The 27,603-nt window shown below is 43.5% G+C and overlaps 1 protein-coding gene and 1 long non-coding RNA gene across 2 annotated transcripts in view; one reads left to right on the top strand and one right to left on the bottom strand.

The window, feature by feature from the left end:
* The window catches only part of NBAS (NBAS subunit of NRZ tethering complex), a 334,140-nt gene that overhangs the window by 253,054 nt on the left and 53,483 nt on the right, over positions 1–27,603 (top strand). Inside the window, exon 45 of the mRNA XM_077750930.1 lies at positions 26,527–26,745. Coding sequence (XP_077607056.1) covers positions 26,527–26,745 — 219 coding nt within the window. The remainder of the gene's footprint in view (positions 1–26,526; positions 26,746–27,603) is intronic.
* LOC144220634 (uncharacterized) lies at positions 303–20,047 on the bottom strand. The gene is made up of 3 exons (XR_013331805.1): positions 19,865–20,047; positions 1,609–1,714; positions 303–439 (listed from the first exon to the last, which is right to left on the bottom strand). It is a non-coding gene; the product is annotated as an uncharacterized LOC144220634 (long non-coding RNA).

Genomic DNA, 27,603 nt, shown 5'->3' with positions numbered 1-27,603 from the left:
TGGCTCCCCATGCCACCCTGCAGACGGCCCTGCAGGTACACCGAGAGCTGTGCGGCTTGTACGCCCTCTCAAAAGAGGGTCTCCCAGTGTGATTGTTATTCGGGGGACCCAGGCAGGTGGCCTCTAGATCAGTGCTGCCCAGTAGAAGTACAATGTGAGCTACATGTAGAATTTGAAATTTAAAAAAGTGAAACAAGATAGGTGAAATTGTCCTAAATATTATCATTTCAATACGTAACAAGTATAAAAATACTAATGAGACACTGATCTTTTTTTTTTTTTTTTTTTTTAATGCTCTTTGAAATCCAGGGTGTACTTAAAGCAGGTAGCAGTTCGGATGAGTTACATTTCAGGTGCTCGGTAGCTCAACATGAATGTGTTGAGTAGATAATGCTTCTCGGGAACTGAAGTCTGGGCCTTGACCCACAAACGTTTGCCGCTGGAAGGAGAAGAACAGAGGGAGAGTGTAGTCTCCTCGCTGCCAGGCAGATCTCAAAAGGGAAAGAAAAGGACGAACCACCCGTCATCAGTTTGTTGTTCCTGTGGCGCCAGGTGTCACTCCTCCAGGCTGGAGAAGTGAAAGAAGGGAAGCACTCTTTTCTTTCTTGGGGCCCAAAGGGAAACTTCTGCTTGGCAGCTAAGGTGGGCGCTCCAGAGTAGGAGATAACTCTTCCTCCCACACATAACCAAATGGACGTCAAGCTAAATAATAATAAATTCTAAGACCTGAGCCGTTACCTCTCATCTCCAGAAACCACTGTCTCCGCTATACAGTAACGGTAATAATAGCTACCATTTGTTGTTTACCTTCAGGTACCAGGTGCTGGCGTGACATTTTACCTTATCTCTACTAATCTCGAAAGCTCCAAAACACAGCCTTCTCTCTCAGTTTAGAAATGAGTAGTGAAAGTTAGTGGTTAAGTCCTTTGTTCAAGGTCAGAAGCAAGTTAATAGCTGAGCCAGAATGCCATTCCTAGTCTTACCTGCTGCATGTTAGAGGTCTTACATGGTTGTCTTTACTCCATCCGACAGGGCCCACTCACCGTGTTCGAGGCAGCCTATTCCTTTACTGGACCCACCTATTTGTTCCTCTCTTATATGGGCTCCACACCTGCCTTCTTGATCCCTCCTTTCTGTAACTACAGAGGGATACAGCCACTTCTCCTCACAACTGCGCTTTATTATCTAAATTATGCCTCGTATCACCCAAAACTTTTCATCGATTCATCTTTTCCTCGACAGTTTATGTGTTCCTCTTTCAAAAAAGAAAAAAAATCTCTCTGTATCTAATTTCCTAGCACTGTTGTAACTAATTACCAGGAGCCTTGTGGCCTAAGCAATACAAATGTATTGCCTTATACTTCCATAGGGTAGAAGTCAGACGGAGGTTTCACTGGGCTAAGATGGAGGTGGACAGAAACCAAGGTCTCCAGAGGCTTCTGGGGAGAACCCATTTCTTTGCCTTCTCCCATGCCTGGAGCCTGTCTGCCCTCATTCTTTGGCTCAGGGCTCCTTGTCCCCATCTTTGAAGCCAGACACAGTAGCCTCTCTCTGACCCTTCTGCCTTCACATCTTCCCGTCTGGACCAAAGCCAGGAAAGGTTCTCACATTTAAGGATCCAGGTGATGAGATTGTGGATAATGGAGGATGGCCTTCCCATCTCTGGGTCCATATCGTTAACCACACAGGCACAGTCTCTCCATATGTTCTCCATCTAGGAAACATATTCACAGGTTCCAAGGATTAGGATGTAGACCTCTTTGGGTCCATATTCTGCATGCCTATACGTTTACATACACTAAGGGTTTAGAGACTGTTGTAGGCTTTATAATAAGGTTTTATAAAAGGACTGAAGTTAGGGGCGCCTGACTGGTTTAGTCAGAAGAGCATACAACTCTTTGTCTCAACGTTGTGAGTTTGAGCCCCACATTAGGTATAGAGACTACTACAAAAAAGTAAACTTAAAAAAAAAAAAAAAAAAAAAAAAGGACTGAGGTTAAAACCAAACTGGGAAAATGAAAAAATATTTAACTCAAAGCTGAAATCTATTTTTATCTATAAGTAAGTGGCTTTTAGTTTATCCCAATATATAACATTTTGCTTTAAAGCCAAAAAAAACTTCACATATCTCTGTTTGTAATTTCTGATATGTGTAGTGTGTATGTGCATACTGAGTGTGTATATGCATACATATATATAGAGAGAAAGAACCACAGGGATCTTTATGTATAATTATTGGAATATTGAATGAAGATCTTTTTATTATAATTTTTTAAACAAATTTTAAGTAATCTCTACATGCAATGTGGGGCTCGAACTCACAACCCTGAGAGTTTACTGACTGGCACTAGCCAGGCACCCCTGTTATTAAGATTTTTAAAACTGAAAGGATATCTAATCCACATTTGTCTTAGAAAGCACTGACTTTATTTCTGAAGCCCCTATTCGTAGGTAGAAAGTAACATACTCCTATATTTTTTACGACTTTATTTTTTTGGAGGCGCCTGGGTGGCTCACTTGGTTAAGTGTCTGAATTTAGGTCAGGTCATGATCTCACAGTTTGTGAGATCGAGCCTAGTATTAGTCTCTGTGCTGACAGCTCAGAGCTCAGAGCCTGCTTCGGATTCTGTGTCTCTCTCCCTTTCTGCCCCTCCCTGGCTCATACTCTGTCTCTCCCTTCCTCTCAAAAATAAGTAAACATTAAAAAGAAAAAACTTTAAAAAATAAAAAAAATGAGTATTTTTTTAGAGCAGTTTTAGGTTCACAGCAAAATTGAGAGGAGGGTACAGAGATTTTTCTTATGCCACTTGCCCCTATCCATGCATGGCCCCCCTCATTACCAACAACCCTCCTCAGAAGTTACATTTTTGTTACAGCTGATGAGCCTACATTGACACATCATCATCACTGCAAAGTCCACAGTTGGAATTGCATGTTGTGTGGTCTTTTCAGAGTGGCTTCTTAAACTTCGTAACATGCATTTAAGTTTCCTTTCTGTCTTTTCATGACTTGATAGTTTATTTCTTCTTTGTGCTGAACAGTATTCCTTTGTCTGGATGTATCATAGCTTATACATCCATGCACCTATTGAAGGACATCCAAGTTTTGGTAGTTTTGAAGCGACCTGCTATAAACATTCATGTGCAGGTTTTTATGTGAACATAAGTTTTCATCTCCTTTTGGTTAAAACCAAGGGGCATAGTTACTGGATTATATGGTAAGAGTATTTTACTTTTGTAAAAAACTGCCCAGTTGTCTTCAAGGCGGCTGCACCGTTCTGCATTCCCACCAGCGACGGGTGAGCATTCCTGTTGCTCCACACCCTCGCCCAGCGTTTGATGTTGTCAACATTCCTTATTTTGAGTCATTCTCACAATTCTGGTAGGTGTGTAGGAGTATCTCACTGTTGTTTTAATTTGCATTTCCCTGAGGATATATGATGTGGAAAATCTTTTTATGTACTTATTTGCTATCTTTATATCTTCTTTGGTGAGCTTTCTGTTAAGATCTTTGGCCTATTTATCAATCAATATTTTTTAATTGTTTTAAGAATTGTATTTTGTAGAACAGTCCCCTACCAAATATGACTACTACAAATATGTTTCCCAGCCTGTGGCTCTTTTTACCTTCTCTTCACATTGTCTTTTGCAGAGCAGAAGTTTTTAATTTTAATGAAGTCAGGCTATCAGTTTGTTTTTGTTTTTTTTCATGGATTTTACCTTTGGTACTCTATTGACAAACTCACAGCCATCATTCACAATGATATCCAACGTCATCTAGATTTTTTTCTTTTGTAGTCTTTCAGGAGTATTTTTATAGCTTTATGTTTTACAGGTGAGTCTGTGGTCCATTTCAAATTAATCTTTGTGTAGGGCATAAGGTCTGTGTCTGGATGCAGGCTTTTGCATGTGGACGTCCAGGGTTCCAGGACCATTTGTTGACAAGATTGTCATTATCCCATTATACTTCCTCTGCTCCTTTCTCAGAGATCAGTTGGCTGTATTTATCTGAGTTGTACTTATATGTTAGCCCCCTCCCCAAATTTTATGGTGTTCACTGTTGCTTTTATAATCATACTAAACTCGACTATGAAAGTATTATAAAATGTTTACTCAGTGTTACAAGATGACTAAATGTTAGCTCTTTTTTTAAATCTCATAATAAGTATTTTTCCCATTGATCTCTGGCTTTAATATAGTCATCATTTGACCCCTTTGATTCTGAACTGAATGAGCTTTATTCCCATCAGATACATTCAGAAAATGAGCTTTTTTTCATTGCCACTGTTCTAGGTGCCATAAACCCAAGACTGCCAAGTTTGCCCTTGAGAGCTCATAGTTGATTGGTGCACATGTATGCATGTGTAACAGATGAATTATAATTTAATATAAAAAGTGCTATTGAAGGGTTTAGTAAATGCTCTGTGTAGAAGGGAAGACACAATCAACATTTACTAAAGGCCTTCTGTTTCAGGCATAGGTTTGTTAATGATACCCAGTAGTGATGATTGTTTCAGGATTTGCAAATGTGCAAAGCATACCACCCTCATCTGACTTTCAGCTAGCCTGTGCATATTATTGTAGTTGTGAACATTATTCTTCTGGCCTTGCTCTTGAATGCCTTTGTTTTTAAGGAGCTATTGTCTTCTGTTTTTAAAGGTGAGAGTTTAGTCCGAGAAGCATATCCTATCTTGACAAAAATGCAAAAAAATAGGAGCTTGGGAGATAAGCATAGAAGAAAAAATTTAAAAAGGAATTGTTTTTCTTTTCCCATTATGACTGTCAAAGGCACAGAATAAATGGGAACAGAGAATACCTGAAGGATAGAGAATACAGTTTTTGAAGCTTGATGTAACGTTAACATAATCTACTCATATATAAATAAAATATAGATAGTTCTGAGAAAAATGACCTTCTGTCACAAGACTCTAAAGAAAGTCTCCCCTGTTAAAGGTTTTACATGGTATTTATACTTCCAAAGTTGATTATTTGTCCTAACTGCCCTTTTTCTATTTATTAAGATTTAAAAATCCATAAGTTCCTAGAGAAGTCAGTCTGATTTTCCCATTTGGCTTAGAATCTTCTTATTTTTTCAAGTATACATCATTGGTTAATTTGTTCATTCATTGAACAAATATTTATTGAGTGCTTGGGAAGACAGCTTGTTCAAGATGGCCCGTAATGATCCCTGCCTCCCAGTATTTAATCCCCTGTGTAATCCCCTCTCCTAGAGCATGGGCTGGATTTATTGATTTTACTCTAATGAACTGAATACAGCAAAAAATGATGGGATGCCTCTTACAAAATTCGGTTACAGAAAGATTGTGGTTTTCTTGGTCACTTACCCTTGGGGGGTATGGCTGCCATGTGGTGAGGAGCTCCATACAGCAAGAGACCACACCACGTGAGGGAGCGTTGAAGTGGAGCCCCTCCTGCCACCCAACCTTGTGGTCATGTGAAGCCACAGTCCTGGCCAGTGGTTTGGTCATAACCTCATGAGTGACTTCGATCCAGAGCCACACCCAGATTCATGCTTTATAGAGATTATGAGATAATAAATATTTAAGCTTCTAAAATTGGGTACTTTTTATACAACATTGGAAAGTCATTATCAACGCCTGCTGCTCTAAGAAATTGTTCTCAGTGCTGGGTATATAGCACTGAGCAGAATAGACAGGTACCCGTGATTTTAGGGACAGTTCATTAGGGACAGGTGGAAACCAAACACTAAAGAACGATGATTAAGTTCAGACATGTGAAATGGCAGTCAATACAAGTGAAAAGTAAACCTGGAAAGGGCTCAAGACGGCAGAATGGCTGGAATTTAAAATTAGATGGTCAGAGAAGATCTCAATGAGAAAGATACTGGTGGCAGGAGATGGAGGCCATTAGCCTCTTGCTGCTTCTGTTTTCTCAGTCAGCAAAGAGACAAAGAGAGATAACTCAGTATGAGTATGAAGTAGGGACTGTGGAGATTTTTTTTAAAGTTTATTGATGTATTTTGAGACAGACAGTGCATAGGAGGGGCAGAGAGAGAGAGAGAGAGAGAATCCCAGGCAGGCTCTGCAGTCATTTGTGGGGTCCACTATGGTGCTCGAACCCACAAATTGTGAGATCATGACCTGAACCAAAATCAAGAGCTGGATGCTTGACAGACTGAAGCACCCAGGTGCCCTGGCACTGTGGAGATTTGAGAGAGGAGAAGACACAAAGCAGTAATCATGTAGGAGAGTGGGAAAAATAGGGAAATGTAGTCCGATCGCTGCCCACCTTCTAGCATTTTAAGAAGTGCCTCTCCCAGTTTTTAATTGTAACCCTAATTATGAGCTCCCAGAATGTTAGGAAGTGTCGCATCCCTAGAATCTGCATGTTTTGCACAAACGTACCCCCACTCCAGTGCCTTGGCTTTGACCCTCCTCTTGGCCTTCCTCTTGCCAGATGCCTATTTTTATCCTTAATAAGATTTATATGTTCCTAAAACATATATTGGATTTTTTTTTCCTTTTCAGTTCAGGAGTTTCTGATGATGAAACACGAATATTACGGTTCCTTACCTAAATGACTTAGTACCAGCATAGTGATTTGAACGATGCTTGGGCAACAGTAAATAGTAAAGTGAATGTCTGCTACTGTTGCTAATGCTGCTGCTGCTTTTGTTGTCCGTGAGCCCTGCGCTGGTCCTATGCAGCAAACCCTAAGGGGGTGTGAGATGTGATCCCCACCTTCAGTGGGCTTGCAGTCTAAGAACACAAGACAGACGTTGGTAAAAACAGAGCAAGGCATTCAAGGCAGCATGGAAAGGAACACGGGGTTTGAGCGTAATCATCTCTCCTGTACACTGGGTCATCTTACAGTCCCAGGTCTCTCGGAGGGGTGGTAACGGCGCAGGTATTATCATCTCCTGTGGGAAGGTCACACTCCTGAAGGATTACTGCCCCGAGTTTTAATAAGGAGTAAGTGTCCAATCCCACTTTCACACCCGGGTCTCCTGATCCCAGACTTGTGTTGATTGCATGACACGGTTCTGCTTCAGAAGCAGAGGAGAAAGGCCACTGGAGCTGAAATAAATCCAGGACATCGTTATTTCGTAGGTTCACAGACGCATAAAAAGTCTAATTTTAGGAAGTTGGAGAGTTTGGTCGTAATGGGCCTGTGTTATGAAGAGTCCCCAAAAGACTGGTGATTTTGAATGTGAAGAAGTAAGAAGCCAGTGGACGCCTGGGGAAGGGCGCACAGCCTGGGGAAGGGCCGTGGAAGGAGGGGAGAGAAGTAGCGGCCGGCTGCCGCGTTCAGGTACTGGTGCCTCTAGTGTCTCGGCAGCTCTGCGTAACCACCGGGTGCGGTAGACACCGCCGCCCTGTTTCGTGGTGTGTGAAACAGCTCAGAGAAGTTAAGGGACTTACCCTAGACTGCTGGCATCTAAGTGACAGACCAGGATTTGAAGTTAAGTCTGTCATATTCTAAAACCTGTTCTAAACATGCTATTTATACAGACACTGTGGCTCTATTTGACAAATTTATTTCCACTTGTTTACTTTAACTTAAAACTGATAACATTATGTCTTTGCAGGGTAGTGGGGAAGCTGGGGGACAGTCATTAAAACATAAAACTGAGGTGCCTTTGTCAGGGCAGCGACCTGGAAATGGCTCCACATGCAAAGCATTTGAAAACAAACTGGCAAGAAGGGATCAGCCTCACTTTCCTTGTGCTCATGCTCCATATGTCTTATTTGTTTTTTTTGTTTGTTTGTTTATTGATTTTTTTAAATGTTTACTTTTGAGAGAGAGAGACAGAGTGTGAGCAGAGGAGGAGCAGAGAGAGAGGGAGACACAGTATCCAAAGCAGGCTCCAGGCTCTGAGCTGTCAGCACACAGCCCGAAGTGGGGCTCGAACTCACGAGCCGTGAGGTCATGACCTGAGCCAAGGTCGGCGCTCAACCAACCGAGCCCCCCGNGCCTGACGCGGGGCTCGAACTCACAAGCCGTGAGATCATGACCTGAGCCAAGGTCGGCACTCAACCAACTGAGCCACCCAGGCGGCCTGGTACATCTGATTTGTGAACACGTGCGTGGCTCAGAACGGAGCTGGGTAGTGCATGGAGTTAGCGTTGCGCGCTAGGGCAGAGACCGAAGGAGGGATGGTCCATGTGTTCTTTGCTAGGGCAGATGTACATGGTGCGCTCTGTGCTTTAGAATTCTGTGATGGGGGGCGCCTGGGTGGCTTAGTCGGTTAAGCGTCCGACTTTCGCTTAGGTCATGATCTCGCGGTTCGTGGGTTTGAGCCCCCCNAGGGATCAGCCTCACTTTCCTTGTGCTCATGCTCCATATGTCTTATTTGTTTTTTTTGTTTGTTTGTTTATTGATTTTTTTAAATGTTTACTTTTGAGAGAGAGAGACAGAGTGTGAGCAGAGGAGGAGCAGAGAGAGAGGGAGACACAGTATCCAAAGCAGGCTCCAGGCTCTGAGCTGTCAGCACAGAGCCTGACGCGGGGCTCGAACTCACAAGCCGTGAGATCATGACCTGAGCCAAGGTCGGCACTCAACCAACTGAGCCACCCAGGCGGCCTGGTACATCTGATTTGTGAACACGTGCGTGGCTCAGAACGGAGCTGGGTAGTGCATGGAGTTAGCGTTGCGCGCTAGGGCAGAGACCGAAGGAGGGATGGTCCATGTGTTCCTTGCTAGGGCAGATGTACATGGTGCGCTCTGTGCTTTAGAATTCTGTGATGGTGTGTTTCTTTCAGGCTGTAAGGACGACCCCACCTCCACCTCCCAGGTCTGATCACTTCAGTCTGTGGGGCATGATAGTAAGAACACTGTGTCCGCTGAGGATGTGAGTGAAGGGACATTATCTCAGTGGACAACTCACAAGTCACGACATGGAGGTGTGATCCTGCTCACAGGCACTTCCCTCTCCCCCACTCCCCCACCCCACTGCACTCTCACAGTCACACCTCCACACACACCGTGCATATTAAAATTGCCTTAGACCTAATCCTTTTTGATTGTGTCACTGCCCAGCGTCTGTGGCTGCCTTTGGCTGCAGTGCTAATCTCCGGTGCCATCAGCTGTGCTCAGGTTATGAAGAGGCTTGTCGCCCTATTTTTAACAGGCTCTTTTGGCCACTTCCTCACAAGAGGATTGTGGACGTATATTTGTTGTGGATATTGGGATGCACAGAAGTCTGAGTTGTCCTTCAACATCCGTTAGTGTCCCCCCAACCCCCATAACAATAGGGTAACTAATATTTCCTTCCAGAAGTCTACCATAGTCCTCCAGGCTGAGTTGCCTTCATTTACTGCTTCACATCCAAACAGATACCAGAAGAGAGAGAAGAGAATGTTTATTGTAACGTTACTCTGAATTGTCCAGCCAGCCCTGGGATGTAAATGCTTTATCACCATTTTTACAGAAAAGAAAATTAAGGCTCAGAGAAGTTGAATAACAGCTCCAGTGTCTTATGAGCTAAAAGTGGCAAAGTCAGGATTTACATAGAGGCCTGTTCCCAAAATCTTGTTTTCTGTTATCTCCCTTGCCTGAAAAAGTTGGCTGCAGGAGCCCATTTGGGGCAATCATGATTATCTGCCTGACTGGCAAACTGAAAACGCATTGTCTGTCTGTGCTGGGAAAATTATTTCAGATTGGCTAAAGTAATCATTAGTGACAGAGATTGAAAGTTGGCCAGTCCAGTCATAAATGACGAGGCCTCTGCTCCCGAGGAGGAGTCTGGTGGGACGCGGAGCCTGGCCCCCCTTTAGTAAGTGCAAGAAGGGAGGCACGCTCCTGGCCCGGAAGCCGGCAGCCTCTAAATCCACAGGGAGTGGCCATCATGAGGACGACAGAGGAGCAAAGAAGCAACCTCAGAATCATGTGGTATTTTACCATGAAAAGAAAGCAGTGGGGAGAGGAGGTCTGATAACATCCCTACTGAAATGACTTCTCTGGTGACTCCCCAGTTCTGCTCCACGTCTCGTTCAGCTGTAACTCCTCAGTGACATGGGCTCCCTCAGCTTCTCCATTCTTTGTTCATCCTGTAAATTCCATTCTCTCATTTTAGTACCGTTTAAACTTATAAACCAATTTACTCCTAATTACTATTCTATGAGTACTTTCTCTAGCCTGTGCAGCAAAGGAATTTGGAATAAAAGGCCATGCCCTCTCTTCTGCGCTCTTGCTGACTGCTTTTTTTGGGTCTTGGTACCAGTGGGGAGATCCTGGTCTAATTGAGCCCATCTCAGGATACTGGTTAGTTTTGCCTGCTTGACACCCAGGGGTACTCTTCACAGATGAAGATGTTCAACAGACACATTTGTGAAGGATTCATAATTGATGATTTGATGTATGTGATTCATGATGTAGAAGAAGCAAGGTAGACATGGTCAGTAGTTGAGTCAACAGGGCTGTGGTATAGCCAGGAAAGGCCAGAATAGAAGAGGTGTTTGAGCTGAGTCTTAATAAATGAGGATATTTGTCATGAGTACCACGAAGGGAAAGCTTAGAAGAGGAGGAACATTCCAGACAGATATAGTAGTTGTAATAAAGGCATTAAAAAACAACAACAACAACAACAAACCCTAGTACCTTCAGTAAACTACAAGAAATACGGTGTGAATGTGAAAGGGTAGGAATGAGGCTATAGAGATAAGGAAGGGCCTGGTAATGAAAAATCTCACATACTTGGATAAAAAGTTTATACTTTGTCCTGGGCATGGATCAGACGTAAATTTTAAGTCACGTAGTGACACTGTCAAGTTTTCACTTTAGAAAGATCATTCTGGGGGGCGCCTGCAGGGGCTTAGTCGTTTAAACATCCGACTTTCGCTTAGGTCATGATCTCGCGGTTCGTGGGTTCAAGCCCCGCGTCGGGCTCTGTGCTGACTGCCAGCTCAGAGCCTGGAGCCCCTGCTCACGCTGTCTCTCTCTCTCTCTCCTAGAAATAAATAAAAATATTAAAAAAAGAAAAAAAAAGAAAAAAGAAAGATCATTTTGGGGGCACTTGGGTGGCTCAGTCGGTTAAGGGTCCAACTTGATTTTGGCTCAGGTCCTGATCTTACAAACCGTGAGATCGAGCCCCGGCCCAGGCTCTGCGCTGGCAGTGCGGAGCCTGCTTGGGAATTTCTCTCTCCTCTTTCTCTGCCCCTCCCCCTGCTCCTGCTTGGCTCGCACATGCACATATGTGCGTGCTCTCTCTCTCTCCCTCTCTCTCTAAATAATCTTAACAAAAAAAGAAAGATCACTTTGGTGATGATTGGAGAAGTAACCGATGGCACAGGCCTGGGGACAGGGAAACTCCAGTGTGAAGGCCAGTGCAACATTTTTTCTCCTTTTTTTAAATTGAAGTATAGTCGACATGCCATGTTCTATTAGTCTCAGGTGTAAAACATACTGATTCGGCAATTCTGTACATGATGCAGTGCTCACCATGATAAGTATAATTATCATCTGTCACCATACAGAGTTACTACATTATTTTTTACTGTACTTCAATACAGTCAATACTGTATTTCCATCCCTATGACTTCTGTATTTCATACCTGGAAGTTTGTGGCTCTTGATCCCTTTCACCTATTTTGCCTAATCCCTGCCTTCCACCCCACCCCTAGCAATGTTTAGTTCTCTGTATTTATGGGTCTTTTTTGGTTTTGGTTTTTAGATTCCATATGATCATTGGTTTTCTCTGATTTTTTTCACATAACACCCTTTAGGTCCATCCATATTATCACAAATGGCAAGACCTCTTCCTTTTTTGTAGCTGAGTAATATTCTATTGGGTGTATAGAACACATCTTTGTCCATTCATCTCAGTGGACACTTGCGTTGCTTTCATATCTTGACTGTTGTAGATAATGCTGCAGCAAACATGGGGGTACACATATCTTTTCAAATTAATGTTTTTGTTTTTCTTTTGTGAAGAGTAGTAGAATTGCTGGATCGTATGGTATTTCTATTTCTAATTTTTTGAGGAATCTCCATGCTGTTTTCCATAGTGGCTTCAACAGTTTACATTCCCACCAACTGTATGTGAGAGTTCCCTTTTCCTTACATTTTCTCTTTATTTCTTGTCTTTTTGATACTAGCCATTCTGACAGGCATAAGGTGATATATCTCATGTGATTTTGGTTTTCATTTTCCTGAGGATTAGTAATAAGCATCTTTTCATGTGTCTGCTGGCCATCTGTATATGTTCTGTGGGAAAATGTCTATTCAGGTACTCTGCCTGTTTTTTAATCAGATTATCTATGATTTTTTGGTGTTGAATTGTATGAGTTCTTTATATGGTTTGGATATTAACCCCTTATCAGATAAGTCATATACAGATATCGTCCCCTCATTCAGTAGGTTGCCTCTTCATCTTACTGATAGTCATTGCAGTGTCTTGTGGGAGATGATGGACCAGGGTAAGGTGTCAACACCAGACTCACTTGATTTGTGATCATTATTATGGTATTGGCATATGTGCTGCATGCATTTGTTTCTGTAGTGCATTTTTATAAACATTCTATGAGGAAATTCCACACACTATATAACCTTTTTTTTTTTCCACTGAATCCCCTAGAAGAATTCCTTAATCAGAGTATAACCAGTTTTTGTCCAGTATACCTGGTCTGATGAGGGATATTTAATGCCACCTCTCTGTGTAAAGACTGTGAGACATTGATGCCACTGATCAGCAGATGTTAAAAATTCTCAAGAGGAGAACAGAGAAAAAGTTTAAATTCGAGGAAGTTTCGTATGTTAATATTGTGGCTTCTCAACATGTTGAACTGAATTGAATGTTGATGGATTTTAGACACATCTTAAGTTCTTTTAATGGTAGCATGGTGATAGAGAAAGAGGCAAGTTTATAGTCAGATCTTCCTGAGTTCCCATCCAGCTTGACCTTGGGAAAATTACTCTATCTTCTGAGTTTTCCTCACTGTATAATGGAGAACAGTAGTCACTACTATATAAATATAGATTAATTTTTGAATGTTTTTAGACACAAGTAAAAAAATCCAATTAAATTGGCTTAATTGACCAGAAAATTTACTGGGCTGATGAACTGAAAGGTCCAGAGGTAGGGGCTGACTTCAGGGTCAGCTGACTTAGCAGCGAGTGGTCATCAAAGAGCCAGTTTCTTTCCATCTCTTTTCCCTGCTGTCTTAGGGTGTTAGCTTCATCAGAAGGTTCTTGGCTTCAGTGTGATGGCTGGAAGTAATTGGGGCTATGCTGCTTCCTAATTTATATCCAGGCAGATGGAGTGACCAAGCTCCCCACAGGCACCACACAGAAATTTTAAGTTTTATGCTGATAAGATCACCCCCGAACCGACCCCTGTGGCCCTGGTATGCCAGGTCCCGATTGGCTTTGATCTGGCGGTAACCTGCACTAACAATCACGGTGGGGAGAGGGGTGGGGTTCCCTGAATGACCTAGCTTAAGTCCCCCCAGAGCAGCACTGAGCGGGTCCTTTACAGACGCATGGTCAGCTCCTGGTACACGTGCTATTGAGCGGGTATCAGGAAGATGCGCACATTATCAGGAACATGTACACATGTAACCATTGTGAGGATTAAGTAAAATAACCTGTATAAAGATCTGGGTGCAAGTACGCACACAGTATTAGTCGGTTCCCCTTGCTTTTCTTTATCCTGTTTTATTCTTACCTAGAAGGTAAAAACAAAAACAAAAACATTTGATTTCTTTTTAGTCCAATTTCAAAACTCTAGCAACAGTTTTGGTTTTAAATGATCCTAGGTAGTTTTAAGTATTGGATTAAGATCTGGATTTTCCAAGTTACATTTGGTTTTGATATAAATTTAGTGTATCTACATAAATTGATCTTATTATAGTTTGTGCTGTGTAGCCCATGCCTGCATATGATAGGGAAAGGTTTTTAAATGAACGTGTGAATGAGTGCTTTCAGATCTTGTTAAAACCTGTTTATGCCCCACAGCAGAGGGCGGTAGCATTCATTACTGATTGCAGGAATATTTCATCCTATTTCTAACAGTCTTCATGTCTTTCCCTATTTAGATAAAGGTGACCTTCAAGCTATTGAAAAACTTAGGAATGTATAAGCTTATGTCACTGCTGAAAGTGAATAGTAAAAAAGAATAGGGCCGTTCACACTTGCTGAGGAATAATAATATTTCTGTGGTTATTCTACAAGGAAAAAGGCAAAGATAAAGTGGGCTCTCTGTCCTGCATCATTCATTTTTATTATATAAGCAATTGATAGTTAAAGCAAAAAGGCAAAGTTATAACATTGATTTTCTATTAAGTATATAGTTGAATGTGACAAGAGGTGCATTCTTATTTTTGTGGTTGAGTATCTGGCTAACTATATTAAAGCAAAATTGTTAAGACGTCTCAATTTTCATTTGCTGTTGCATACTATTTAAGATATTATTTAATGATACATTTATAACTTAACAGTGCTTAAAATGCTATCTAAGCACTGGGAATAAAAAAATGAATAAGATATGGGCCCTGTTCCAATGGATCTCATAATCTAGTAAGGAAAGCAGTCTTAGAAATAAAACATACATGCAGCATTCAGTGTCCACGCAGGAATTAATGTTATGCCATCAGTAAAACATAAAGTAATTTCTTCTTTAATGAAGTCAATTAAATCTGACTTAGGCAATTTGATACTTCGTTTGTAGCCTCCATGTTTGCTGGCCCCTGCAAGTCATCGTGTTATCGCTGGAGTGGATTTGCAGGTGTTTTACAGACTGAGTTATAACCCATTAGTGAGGCCTGTAATTAAGTGTTGTGATTGGCATTAAAAACGAACAAACCAGAAAGACTAGAATGTAGATTAACATCAGAAAATATCGGTATGCATCCCACCACGTAGGGGTTGTATTATTTCAGGAAACTTTTGTTTGCTTTTCATATATGCATATATAGATATAGGTGGTGAGCTTTGGTATGCAGTGTGTTTCTTACTCTGGGTCTTGGACAAAAAGGTTTGGAGCCTGCTGGGTCAGCTGATAGGCACCCGGCTACCTGTATCCGGGGAAGCACATAGTGGGGCAGCTAGCCCAGGACAGCATTTTGGTGTCTCTTAGTTCTGTTACATACTCATCTGTATCCACAACTGCCCTTTTCTTTCATCTCTCCCTTCCCCGTCCCCCAACCTGTCTGGACTCTTGCAGTGACCTTCCTGTCCCTCTGCTACCATCCCAGGAGCCACCTCCAGCCACATCCCACATTCACCATCAGCCAGTTGATTGAGTCCTTCAGAAGTTTAAAGTCCCCAGAGCTTACAGTTATAGGCTGCACACTTCCTTTGCCATTACAAGTAACCTGGGGAAGCTTGTGTAAAAGACAGGTTTCCTTCTGTCCTTCCCTAATGCCTTCCCTAGTGCTAGTGCCTTCCCTAATGCCACATAGAGAGTTATAAGTAGAGGGCTCTGGGATTCTTACTTTTGAAGTAGCGCTTAGTTATTTCAATGCACATGGTCTAAAAATCACACTCAGGGAAACCGCGTCCCAGATAAAGGCACCGGCATGGTCGATTTCTGGTCAGAACCCTTTTCCTGGCTCATGGTCAGCACCTTCTTCCTGTGTCCTCACATAGTGAAGGGACAGGGAGTTCTCTGGAGCCTCTTTTGTAAGGCGATGTCCCTTCAGCCAGGGCTCCACCCTGCAGACTGAAGTACCCCCACAGGCCCCACCATTAACACTGTCACCATTGGGGGATGGGATTTCAACATCTGAAGTCTGAGAGACACATTCAGACCATGGCTCTTGCTATCTAAGATTTTTTTGTCATAATTTTAAATGGGTATAAAGGAGGAGGTAATTCTCTTTATTTTACGTGTTGGCATTAAAGTAAAACTGTTAGGTAGCTGTTTGTTCCCAGAGTAATCTACAAATCACACAGTGATTTGATAACTAACATGGTCCCTTTAAAAAGTATAAGAAAAAACGCATCTTCAGGGGTTAGAAAGGTTGCATTCTTCCTCGTCAAACAATTTGTACTCTGTTTCTTTTGTCAACGAGAAACAAAGCTGGCACTAGTTAAAGGCAGTAATGACAGATTTGTTTAAGTTTATTTATTTATTTTGAGAGAGACAGAGACAGCACAAGTTGAGGAGGGGCAGAGAGAGAGAGAGAGAGAGAGAGAGAGAGAGAGAGAATCCCAAATAGGCTCCACACCTTCAGCAAGGAGCCTGACACAGGGTCCGAACCCACGAACTCATGAGATGATGACCTGAGCCAAAACCAAGAGACGGACACTTAACCAACTGAGCCACCCAGGCGCCTGGAGACAGATTTTATTTCGTGATTCCTACTGCCGCAGGGAGGACAGTCCACGTTAACTGAGCTCAGCTCCTCTGAAATAAAAGGCAGGAGACTAAGTGAGGGGTTGCACTAAAGGAAAGGTCCTCACGGGTTGGTCCCTGGAACTGGGCCACTCTCTGGGTTTGCTAAGTGATGCTTACCTGGCAGGAAGCAAGCCTTGGGTCTTTATGGCATTAGAGAGTGCAAGGTGGTGGAGCACTGTGCTCCCTGACGCTGCTGGGTCCTTGCCCTCCCACACGGGGCGGGGGGTGGGGGGGGAGAGGCATGGACTGTCTCCTTGGATGTCTCTGTTTTAAAGAGATGCTTCCAGGTTCTCTGGAGATGGCAGATTTACATACCAGACAGGCAGAGAAGGGTTTGCAATGGCAGGCTTTGTAAAGTCACTGCTCCAGTAGGGACTCGGGGGCCTCTCAGCCTGTCTCTGGGTTTTGGCTGAAATAAACAGTAAATTCTACTGGCTCTTTTGAGTTTCTCAGGAAGGAATCTGAAGAGAGACTTTGGTCACCTTAGGGGCGCCTGGGTGGCTCAGTGGGTTATGCGTCTGACTTGCACTCAGGTCATGATCTTGTGGTTTGTGAGTTCAAGCCCCACATGGGACTCTGTGCTGACAGCTTGGAGCCTGGAACCTGCTCAGATTCTGTGTCTCCCTCTCTTTGCCCCTCTTAGCTCGTACTATGTCTGTCTGTGTCTCTCTCAAAAAGAAAAAAAAAAACATTAAAATTTTTTTAAAAAAAAGAGAGAGAGAGGCTTTGGTCATCCTAGAGACATGGCCTTAGGCTGCGTGATGTCACAGTAGAGTCTGGTCAGGCCTCCTAGTGAGGGAGTCTGGGATTAGGTGAACAAATACCCTGAGTTGTTTTATGCCAAGAATGTCTGTAGTTCACTATTGTGTGATTTTAGCCAGTGCAGTATTTTTATGCTTAAAAGTCCTTTCTCTGCACCAAAAATAATCACATAAATAGAAATCAACATCTAAAGTTTTTCTTGTGACCACAGCGCTAAGATGTTTTTAAAATATTATTCTGTATTGAGTTACTGTTTCATAGATTTGATGAGAACAGCATAGATGTGTTCTATGTAACTTTTGATACATAAGAATTTGTATGTAACATTAAAAGTGTATTTAAACTGTACCTCTTCATGAGATGCTTAGGGCTTTAAATATTGCTTTTTAATTAGTTTATGTGCCCTTTGATGAGTGCTGCTTACTGCTGGATTGTGATTACCTTCAACCTCACTTCTTCCCCTTTTACATTTTCGTGGATAAGGAATGTTTGAAAACCTTGTTCACAGTGGATGGGGAAGGAGCTCTGTCCATCTCTTGTTAAAAAATATTTTTAATGCTTTAGCCATTGACAACTCCACAGATGTTTCATAAATTCTGTTGAAACTGAAAGAAGTGGAAACTGGACTGTGCGGAAAGAATTCATTATCCAGTTGTTGGAGTCTCGTCACACCCCAGGGTTTTCAGTTGTCCCTTGTTTGGTGGTCTAGAACTTTTGAGACTCTAGGTCCATGTAGCAGAGTCAGATTCAGGAAGAAGTGGTGCATGTCTTTCTTATGTAAGTGGAGGAAGGCCCATGTGAAAGCAGAGTTGAGAAAGAGAATAGGGTCGACACCTTGACCTCCAGAATGTTCTCAGGATCAGTTTCAGGACAGAGGGTTTAGAGAAGGTGAAGATCTAGAAACTGATTCCCTTAAAACTCTCTGCCCCGGCATCCCCTTCAGAAAAGCTTTGTGTGCTGATGACACACATCCCCACTGGCCTCAAGGAGAATGTGTAAGCTCCTCACCATGGCACCACTGGTGACCACAGCCCTCCTTTGCATCTCTTCCCCTATAGGATGGTCTCCTGCCTGAGCACACACAGACTCTGTTCACACCACTGTGGGCTCTTCCTCACCCCTAGAACAGTGACTGTCCAGGTCTGGTGTGCAAGTGACCCTAGGGGAGGTAGTGTCTAGTTTTTTGTGGCAGTGGGGTTTAGGGGGAGCCGTGGAGCATCAAACTCCTGGGATCATTTGGTTGTTTTCAAAAATATTTCTTCCTCCTTTCCCAAATACACTATTAGCTGTTGCTCTGTACCCACTCCTCCACCTCCCTGAGATCCTTTGAGGTAGTGAGCTGCTGGTTTTGGGGGGAAGAGATTCAATCCCTCAGGTGTTCTGGAGTCACAGCCACAGAATGTTCTCTTTCATAAAAGCCTTTTTTGAAAGTCCCTATGCTTCTGTCTCTGCCTGAAATCTACCCACACACACACTTCACCCACATGAATCCTTGATCATTATTCAAGTTCTGGTTCAGACGCTCCCTCCTTTGTAAAGACTTTCCTGCCTTGCCAAGACCGACATTTTTTTCTTGGTGCACCCACATACTATGTTTTATTCCTGTTTACATTTTAGAAGTGCTTATTTTTGTGTTTGGCTTTCCCGGTAAGATGTATGTTCTTCACAGATAGAGAAGAACTTACCTTGGTATCCCCCTGTGTCAAAACCAGCTCTAGCCTGTGGTAAGTGAGGAAGTGTTTGCACTCGAAAAGGAGGAAGGAGAGAGAGAAGAAAAGTAGACGGGAACATAAGAAACAAAACAGATGAGCACAGGGGACGGGAAAATAAGAGAGTGAGNACACACACACTTCACCCACATGAATCCTTGATCATTATTCAAGTTCTGGTTCAGACGCTCCCTCCTTTGTAAAGACTTTCCTGCCTTGCCAAGACCGACATTTTTTTCTTGGTGCACCCACATACTATGTTTTATTCCTGTTTACATTTTAGAAGTGCTTATTTTTGTGTTTGGCTTTCCCGGTAAGATGTATGTTCTTCACAGATAGAGAAGAACTTACCTTGGTATCCCCCTGTGTCAAAACCAGCTCTAGCCTGTGGTAAGTGAGGAAGTGTTTGCACTCGAAAAGGAGGAAGGAGAGAGAGAAGAAAAGTAGACGGGAATATAAGAAACAAAACAGATGAGCACAGGGGACGGGAAAATAAAAAGAGAGTGAGACAAACCATAAGAGACTCTTAAATACAGAGAGCAAGCTGAGGGTTGCTGGAGGGGAGGTAGGTGGGGGATGGGCATTAAGGAGGGTGCTTGTTGGGATGAGCACTGAGCATTCTATGTAAGTGATGACTCACTGGGTTCTACTCCTGAAATCAAGACTACACTGTATGTTAACTAGCTTGAATTTAAAGAAAGAAGGGGGAAAAAAGTAGAGGAGGTTGTAAATGGGGACCTAAAAAGAGAGGCTATAGGTATTTATCAGCCAGAGATGTTCTTACATCTGTCAAATTAGCTGTGATGTTAAAAAAAAAAAATGTGAATTTTGCTCTTGATTTTCCCGTTATTTAATAGTTACTATTAGCAACAAAAACACTGATTTTTCCAGCTGACTGTGGGTAGCAACTGGGTTTTAAGTCACCTGCCATTTCCTAAACATCAGCCTTATCTTCAAACCCATGCTGTGTTCATTCTAAAAAGAAAGAAAACGGTCTCCGCTTTGCAAGGTTTATCGCCTTAAGGTACCTGCAGATGAGGAAAGTTGTCTTGGTGAATTTTGAATCAAGCCATTACCTGAAAACGATAGGGCTGATTGTGGCGACTTCTGCGTTAGCTCCTTCGCCTCCCGCCTTCCCAGTCAGGGCGATAAAGAACCGTCCCGCCAGCTTGGCCTGCGCTCACCCCTGCGCGGACCCTCCCCTCTGCTTGCACCCTGGATTCCAGCCAAGCCAGCCAACCCCCAGGTTCCCCACTGGCCCCCTTGACCTGCTGGCCTCGTGGGGAGCGCCTCTGGTCTTGGGGCCTACTCACTGCGGAGGCTCAGCTTGGGCGTGGCCCACTTCCGGAGACCCACTTCCGGTTGGACGGGGCGCCCTTCCGAGGCCTCTGCCTTGTCTGCTCTTTACCCTATTGCGGTTTTGTAACAGTCGTGCTTCTTTGTGATGCCTTTTATCTCCCCGTATTTCATACTATAATGTACCCAGGGGCAGGGACCCGACCTCATTTTGTGTGTCAGCACGTAGTCGCCGGGTGTGCATCCAGGGAACGCGCTGCGAGTCGCCGCCGGTTTAACGTCCTCGCGTCTCTTCCCGCGCAGCTCGCCGTCACCCCAGGTGTCCTCCTCCTGATGACACACACCTGACCCCGGTTTTGTTGTTGTTGTTCAGGCCCTTGAAAATATCCCTTTGCAGTTTCACAGGAAACAGGACACCGCAGAGGCTGTGGTAAATTGGAGCCTTTGGCCCCATCGGGACCCCAGGTTTCTAGGGCCATGTTGAGAACACGTTGTTTTCCTTGCACTTCTGAGGGTTCTCCTCCCTCCGCACCGTGTTGATCCGAGTTGAGTAATCTAACAGCGGTTTTGTGTTTGTCTGCAACGCGCTGAACATTGCATCAGGTGCTAGGAAATCCAGAGGTTTTAAAAGGCACAGTTTCTACTCTGAAGGATCGCCTGTAGTCAAGGAGATGTGTGTGTAACCGACGGTTTGAATGTGCTGTGGTCTGTTCTTTCATTCACGTGGGGTAACTGGCGCGCCTTCAGAGCGCCTGGCAGTGGTTTATGACCCCGGGAAGAGATGATGTCGGAGGCGCTTCCAGACGTGTGAACTCTGAACTGATTCTGGAAGCACAGATGAAGGGAGGCCTGAAGAAGGATGACGTTTTTTTCTCAGATGCCTGTAGTTTCATATGTTTCTGTGAAGTAGGATTCTCTGGCAATGTGTTTTTAATTGGAAACCGGGTAAGGCATTTTTCTGTAATTGTAATCCTCCGTATACAGGTTGCTTTCATTGGCTTCTAATTCTTGTAGTTCGTGTCCCATAACTAGCCTGGCACACAAGGCCACTTACTATTTTCAGTTCTCCTTTCCAGCTATAGCTTTTTAACATTGTGGATCGGGGGTCACCCAACTATGGCCTGCAGGTCACATTCAGCCCCCTGCCTGTTTTTGTTACAGCCCTTAGCTAAGATGGGTTTGTACGTCTTTTTAAAGGATTATAAAACCAAACAAACAAACAAAAGGATACGTAACAGAGACCAGATGTCCTGTAAAGCCTGACATATTTTCTGTATGGCCCTTTAGACCTCTACTCTTTCTACACTGAAGTACTCCCTGGTGGTTATACATATACCATATACCATGGCCTTTCCCACCTCTGCAACTCACTTCTGCTATTCTGTCTTTTTTAAATGTGATTCAGGGATGCCTGGGTGGCTCAGTTGGTTAAGCGTCTGACCTCAGCTCAGGCCATGATTTCACAGTTTGTGGGTTTGAGCCCCGTGTTGGGCTCTGTGCAGACAGCTCGGAGCCTGGAGCCTGCTTCAGATTCTGTGTCTCCCTCCCTCTCTCTCTCTGCCGTTCCCCCACTCATTCTCATTCTCTCTCTCTCTCTCTCTCTCTCAAAAATAAACATTAAAAATAAATAAAATGTCAGTCATTCACTCATACGTTCAACATACAGAATGAGCTACCATTCTGGGTTTGGGGTTCTAGGAATATAAGTATCAGGGAGGCAGCACACAGATGGAAAGACAAGATGTCAGTGATGAGGAAGAAGGAACACAGAGTAAGGAGAGAGAGCGCCAGGAGGTGCTAGCCCCTGTTGAATGGTGGGGAGGCCCCCCTGATGAGGCAGCCTCGGTGCCGAGTCCTGAGGGAAGCTCAGGAACAGCTGTGAAGATACCTGGAGAAGAACATCTCAAGCAGAGGAGCCCACGAGTGGAAAGGCGCTGACAGACTGCGTGGAGACCAGTCTGCCTAGAGCGGAGCAGGAGTGTAGAAAAAGGAAGGAAGTAGGCTTAGGCAGATCGGGTCCAGTGAAGAACAAGTCCTATAGGGCTTCACAGGGCATTGAAGGCTGGGTTTTATTTGTAGTAAATTAGGAAGCTGTAAAATAGATGTGAGCAGAGGAGTGACATGATCAGATTTGGTTTTAAAATATCACTGTGGAACTGGGTAATGCTGGAGTACCCAGTTAGCCCCAGGATCACAGTGGCTTAACCCAACCAAGGCTAATATTCCCGCATGCTCCTATCCCAGTTAGAGACTGCAAAGGGCTCTCTACCATGAAGTCACTTAGGATCCAGGCTGATGGGAGCTCTTTCGTCTTGTATCAGTGCCGCCTGGGACCAGTCCCTCTGCTACAGCTGGGAAGGAAGGGAGACTGGATAATGATGCATGCGGCTTGTATGTTGCTTTGGCTCAGAAGGGAAACGTGTCACCTCTGCTCAGATCTCATTGCCTGGAACATGGCTCATCCTAGCTGCAAGGGGACTGGCAAGTGCGTTAGAATCCACGGAATACTTGCGTTTGGTGACTGCTGCTCTCTCTGCCTCATCCAGAGACCAGTTAGAGCCATTGCAGTGCAAGAAGGGCGATGTGGCCTGGGACTGAGTGGTGGCGGTGAACGTGGTGGGAATTGGGTAGCCTGGATGTATTTTGAAGGTAGACCCAGTGAGATTCGCGGATGTCAGGGATGGTTCCTAAATTTCTCCCCCTTCCCACCAGCTTGTGTCCTATATTAAAAACGGTTTCTCTGAGCCTCGCTCGTGGTTTTCCACAGGGCCTGCAAAATAGACGCACAAGACATACTTATTGAGTGCTAGAACAATAACTTTATTTTACACAACCCACAGCTTCTTAAATAGTAGTTACTAATTGCTGGCAGGGAAGAGTTCTACAAAATCTTCACTTTCTTATTATAGAAATATGTGTATGAGTGATGTGTTAATGCCGTGGGCTTCAAAATAGAAGGTTAGGAACAGAAGTACCTTATGGCTACTAAAGTCCGTGAAGAAATTGTGATTTTTCTCTCCGGTACATTTGTCCATCTTTTTTCTCTCACTACTTATTTCCTCTATTACAGAAGAGTTTAAGGAAAGCAAGTCTAATAGACTTATTCAGTGTGAAACTTGTATTTAATCTCACCCTATAGTCTTTCTTTTTAAAAAAAAAAATTTTTTTTAACATTTATTTGTTTTTGAGAGACAGAGCATGAGTGGGGGAAGAACAGAGAGGGAGGGAGACACAGAATCAGAAGCAGGCTCCAGGCACTGAGCTGTCAGCACAGAGCCTGATGTGGGGCTGGAAATCATGAACTGTAAGATCATGACCTGAGCCAAAGTCAGACACTTAACTGACTGAGACACCCAGGTGCCCCTCACCCTACAGTCTTTCAGCAATGAACCTGTTCTCACAAAGAGTAAAAAGCTTAAATGTCCTATCAAGCACAATGCCCAGGCAAGTAAAAGCCCTTCCATCTTTTATCATAATATCATTCTGCCTCTTGTACAGGCCCCGGCTCCCTGAGAAAAATTAACTTAGGTTTGCATTTATTTGCACTCTGTATTCTTAGTAACTATGATTATTTAGTTGTTTTGAAAGATCATTAAGAATGGGGGAGGGGGATACTTTTCTGACGATACTGGTGATGAGATCAAACAACTTGAACTCCTAGAGAATTCACTTTTCTCTACTGGCCGGTCTGTGGCAGTTCTATAGCAGATTCTAGGAAAGCATGGATGTCAGTATGAGGCCTGCACTCAGTATTGCTGGGCAGCTGGAGTCCACATGCTTGTAAGCATGGAGTAGGCACTTGGGTGTTGGAGCAGATGACTTGCCAATGGACCAGCTGTAGAGGCTGAAGAAACAGAGGATTCCAGGATGACTTGTGTATATCTTGGTATAGAAACATGACTAGGCATTTGCTTTGCAGAGAAGAGACAGCATTTCACTGAGATACCAGCTGACACCAGGGAATGAGAAAAGCTTCTGCGTATGGAACCTAGAGTGTGGGCTACGGTGACATTATGAGGCTAGAGGGTTAGCTTCGGGCCAGCCTGGGAAAGTCCTTGAGTTACCATGCCAAGGAACTTGCAGACCTTATGAAAAGGTTTTTTCTAAAAGGGATTACATGGCAAACTTATTATGAAGATAAGTCTAACAGGTAGAAGATGGCCTGTGTATTGTATCAGTTGGTCAAATTAGAATTGAGCTTTCATTTATTGAGTTACCAACTATGGGTAAGGCATTTTGCTGAATGTTTTACATATTCTCTCATTTAAATTCTCAGAATGACATGGTATGGTAGATGATGTTTTTCACATTTTATACGTGACACAACGAAGGCTTGAAGCATGTTGTCAAGTGTCACCCAGGCAGTAAAAATTAAACACAGGTCTTGTGAGGGTAGCACTCTCCCTATACTATTTCCGGAGTAGGCAGTGGCGAGGCAAACTTGGGACAACAAAGATGGCGTCTGGACTCTTCCCAGGGCACAGAGACTGATTGTTTCTCTCAGGACGCTGCTTTCCACATGCATGAGCTGCCTGTCCTCTCCCTACTGCCTTGCCGGTCTGTCGTGGGAACCTTCCACGCCCCCTGACAGGCTGACATTTGGCCAGCTGGGTTTGCAAATATTCCCCAAACCCATGTGTCTTGGGGAAACGAAGAGGAGTGAACAGAAAGGAAGGATTTATGAGGCCATATTCTTATTTGTCTTTCCTTCTGTTGAGCACTTAGCCAGTGTGCACCCATCCTACGCTCCACAGAGCTCGGGAGGGGTGGACACGGCAAAGTGGAAGCTGTGTGACGTGCAGTGAGAGGGGAGCACCAGTTCCATGACCAACGCACCTGCAGTCTGGCTTTTACTTTTTGCCCTCACGCGAGGAACCCCGACATATCACAGAACCTCCCCGGGGCTCAGTCTTTGCATCCACATGATGGGGGGGAAGTAAAGAGGGCTGTTTTTCAACCAGAGAAAAGAGTTCACAGGGTATGGGAAGGAGGAGAATAATGTAACTGTTACTTGTGGTCAGAGGTGGCTTCTGAGTCTGTTGTACACCCAGGTGCTTGGGGGTAGCAGTTTGGCTACAAAACTTACTTGAAGCTGCATTTGCAAATCACACACTTAGCTACAATTCAGTGGAAATAGTACTTTCCTAAAGTTCCTTTTTAGCCACATTTGTATAGACCAAAGGAAATGTCAGCTGTCCTCATTATTCCACATGAATTCTACGAAGAGTGACTCGGAGGCAGCTGGTGGGGAGGGTTGAGGGGGATTTGCCGCCTGCTGTGCTCACTGATGCCATGTGGATGCCTGTCGTACTTTTCAGAATAACCAGACACATGGTACCTGATTTTGAGAAAGAAAATAAAGATAAGATTTTGTCCTAAGACTCTTCATCTGTTTTGTATTTGATTTTATTTAAATCCACTCAGAGCCCTTTTAAGGCTATAGTAAAAATGTGCTTGAGTAGGTGATGTGAAGCTAAATCTAGGATCCAAAACAGCACGAATCAGTGGGGCCTAAAAAGGCCCAACATGGCTCACAAGTCTATGGTGCATCCATCAAGGTGGGTTACGTTTAGACTGGAGGCCAAGTAAGCTTCATGTTTTTAATATCATTAGAAAAAGACAACTCCTGCATACCTAACAAAGTGACTTCCGCATGTGACAACTCATTAAATACTTGGTTGGTAATTGAATGAATACATTAGCATAGAAAATATAGAAAATTGAGAACAAAATTTCTCATAATCCTAACATTTTAACATAACAGTCACGCACGTGTGTGTGTGTGTGTGTGTGTATTTCTGTTCAGCTATACACATAGGTTTAGTTCACATTTTAATATGAGCATGGTGTAGACAGTTTTGTGATTTCTGATTCCTAAAATTCAACATTTTATGATAAGCACTTTCCAAATTGCTAATATTGATTTTATATCTAATTTTAACGGCTGCATAATGTTCTGTCTAGTAACTGATTATAAATTAGTTACCATTTCTCTTATTACCAGGCAATTAGATTGCTTTTGAGGTTTTACTTTATAGTCTTATTCCGGTTGAAATCATTATGCCTATATGATTTTCTTCTTTTTAGTCATTTCCTTATAATAAATGATTGAAACTGGGAATTGCAACTGTAGAAATGACTCCTTGTTTCTGCACCATAACCAGTAATCTATCTGAATGCTACTTGCATCACAACACCACCTACTTTTGCATTTTAGCATTTAAAAAAAAATCTATATTTACTACTTTGAAAGGACATATGGTACCTCACTGTTGTTTTCCTCACAGAAGAAAAACTAATATAAAAAAAGTCCTAGACGTAAAGTTGTTTATTAACGTTTCACTCGTGTTCTCTACCTCGCTAAAACCTTATTAAATACACCATCTCTAGTAACGCGGGGCTGCTTTGTCTCACTGCCGCTCAATACCTTTTTTTGTTGAAGCTGTCCGTGGAAGCACGCAAAGAGATGACTAGAAAGGCTATTCAGACAGTCCAACATTTTATCGAGAAGCCACGGAAAAGAAGTTCGGAAGACAACATTCAAGAAGCTAGTGACCCTAACATCACCTATGCAGATGTCCAGGATCAGCTGGAGAAATCACTTGCTCACCTAGAAACTCTCAACCACACCTTCCTTGTGTCTCTGAGGAACAGTGAGCAGGTAATGAAGTGGAAACTTCCCCGTGCACGCTCCCTCAGATCACCCCAGTGCATGCTTACCTTCGTCCTTTAGAGCTGTGTTGGTGGTTTGCATAGGGGTTTCAGTTTGCCGATGCCCTTGAAAATGTCCCTCAACCTTTTATCCTTTAGCGTCTTCACTACCTCTTGATTGTGGCCTCCCATTTGCAGGTTTGCAGTTCAGAGGATTTGAGGCCACTTCTCAAGACTGAGGGACTAGGGTGGGAGGGGTGGGGGATGGGGCCCCTGAGTTGGGCCCAGGATGGATGCCTGGGGGAGGGAGTGGTCACTGAGGCTGCAGAAAGATAAGGATGGTGGTCTGCAAGCCCTGCTTCTAGCTGGTAGGTGTTTTGCTCTCCCACGGAAAAATGATAGATTTTTCCCCTTAATTTTCAGAAAAATTCAGAAAGAGCCATCCATGCCTGCTTCCGATATTTTAAAATTATATGCCCCTATCCTGTTTATGTTTTATGGTTCCAGTATAATTTTATTGATATGCGTTTTTTGGTTACTAAAATTGTTCCTACTTGGTTTCTAGTTGAGGCCCTCATGGTGTCTCAGAAAATACTCTCATGAGAGTCAGGAGCCCCTGCTTATGATGACTCTTGAGGTGCTTAGGATGAGGGGTTAGGACAGCAGAGGGAAACCCTCTGGAGCTTTTCTAGGTTTTCTTCTGTACTGTTACAGCCAAGGGAGTTTAAGCTCTTCTCTTCTGTAACTGAGAAGCTGACAGATCAATAAGTAAATGGTCTCATATAGGCAAAAACAGTGTAGATATACAGATATATAAGTAATATTTCATGTGCCCCATTAACGTTACAGTAAATGAACCCGTAAGTGG

The sequence above is a fragment of the Crocuta crocuta genome, unplaced genomic scaffold (assembly GCF_008692635.1).
Source record: "Crocuta crocuta isolate KB4526 unplaced genomic scaffold, BGI_CrCroc_1.0 scaffold129, whole genome shotgun sequence".
Taxonomy (NCBI): domain Eukaryota; kingdom Metazoa; phylum Chordata; class Mammalia; order Carnivora; family Hyaenidae; genus Crocuta; species Crocuta crocuta.
Note: the sequence above shows the minus strand (reverse complement) of the source record. Positions and strands in the feature narration are given on the sequence as shown.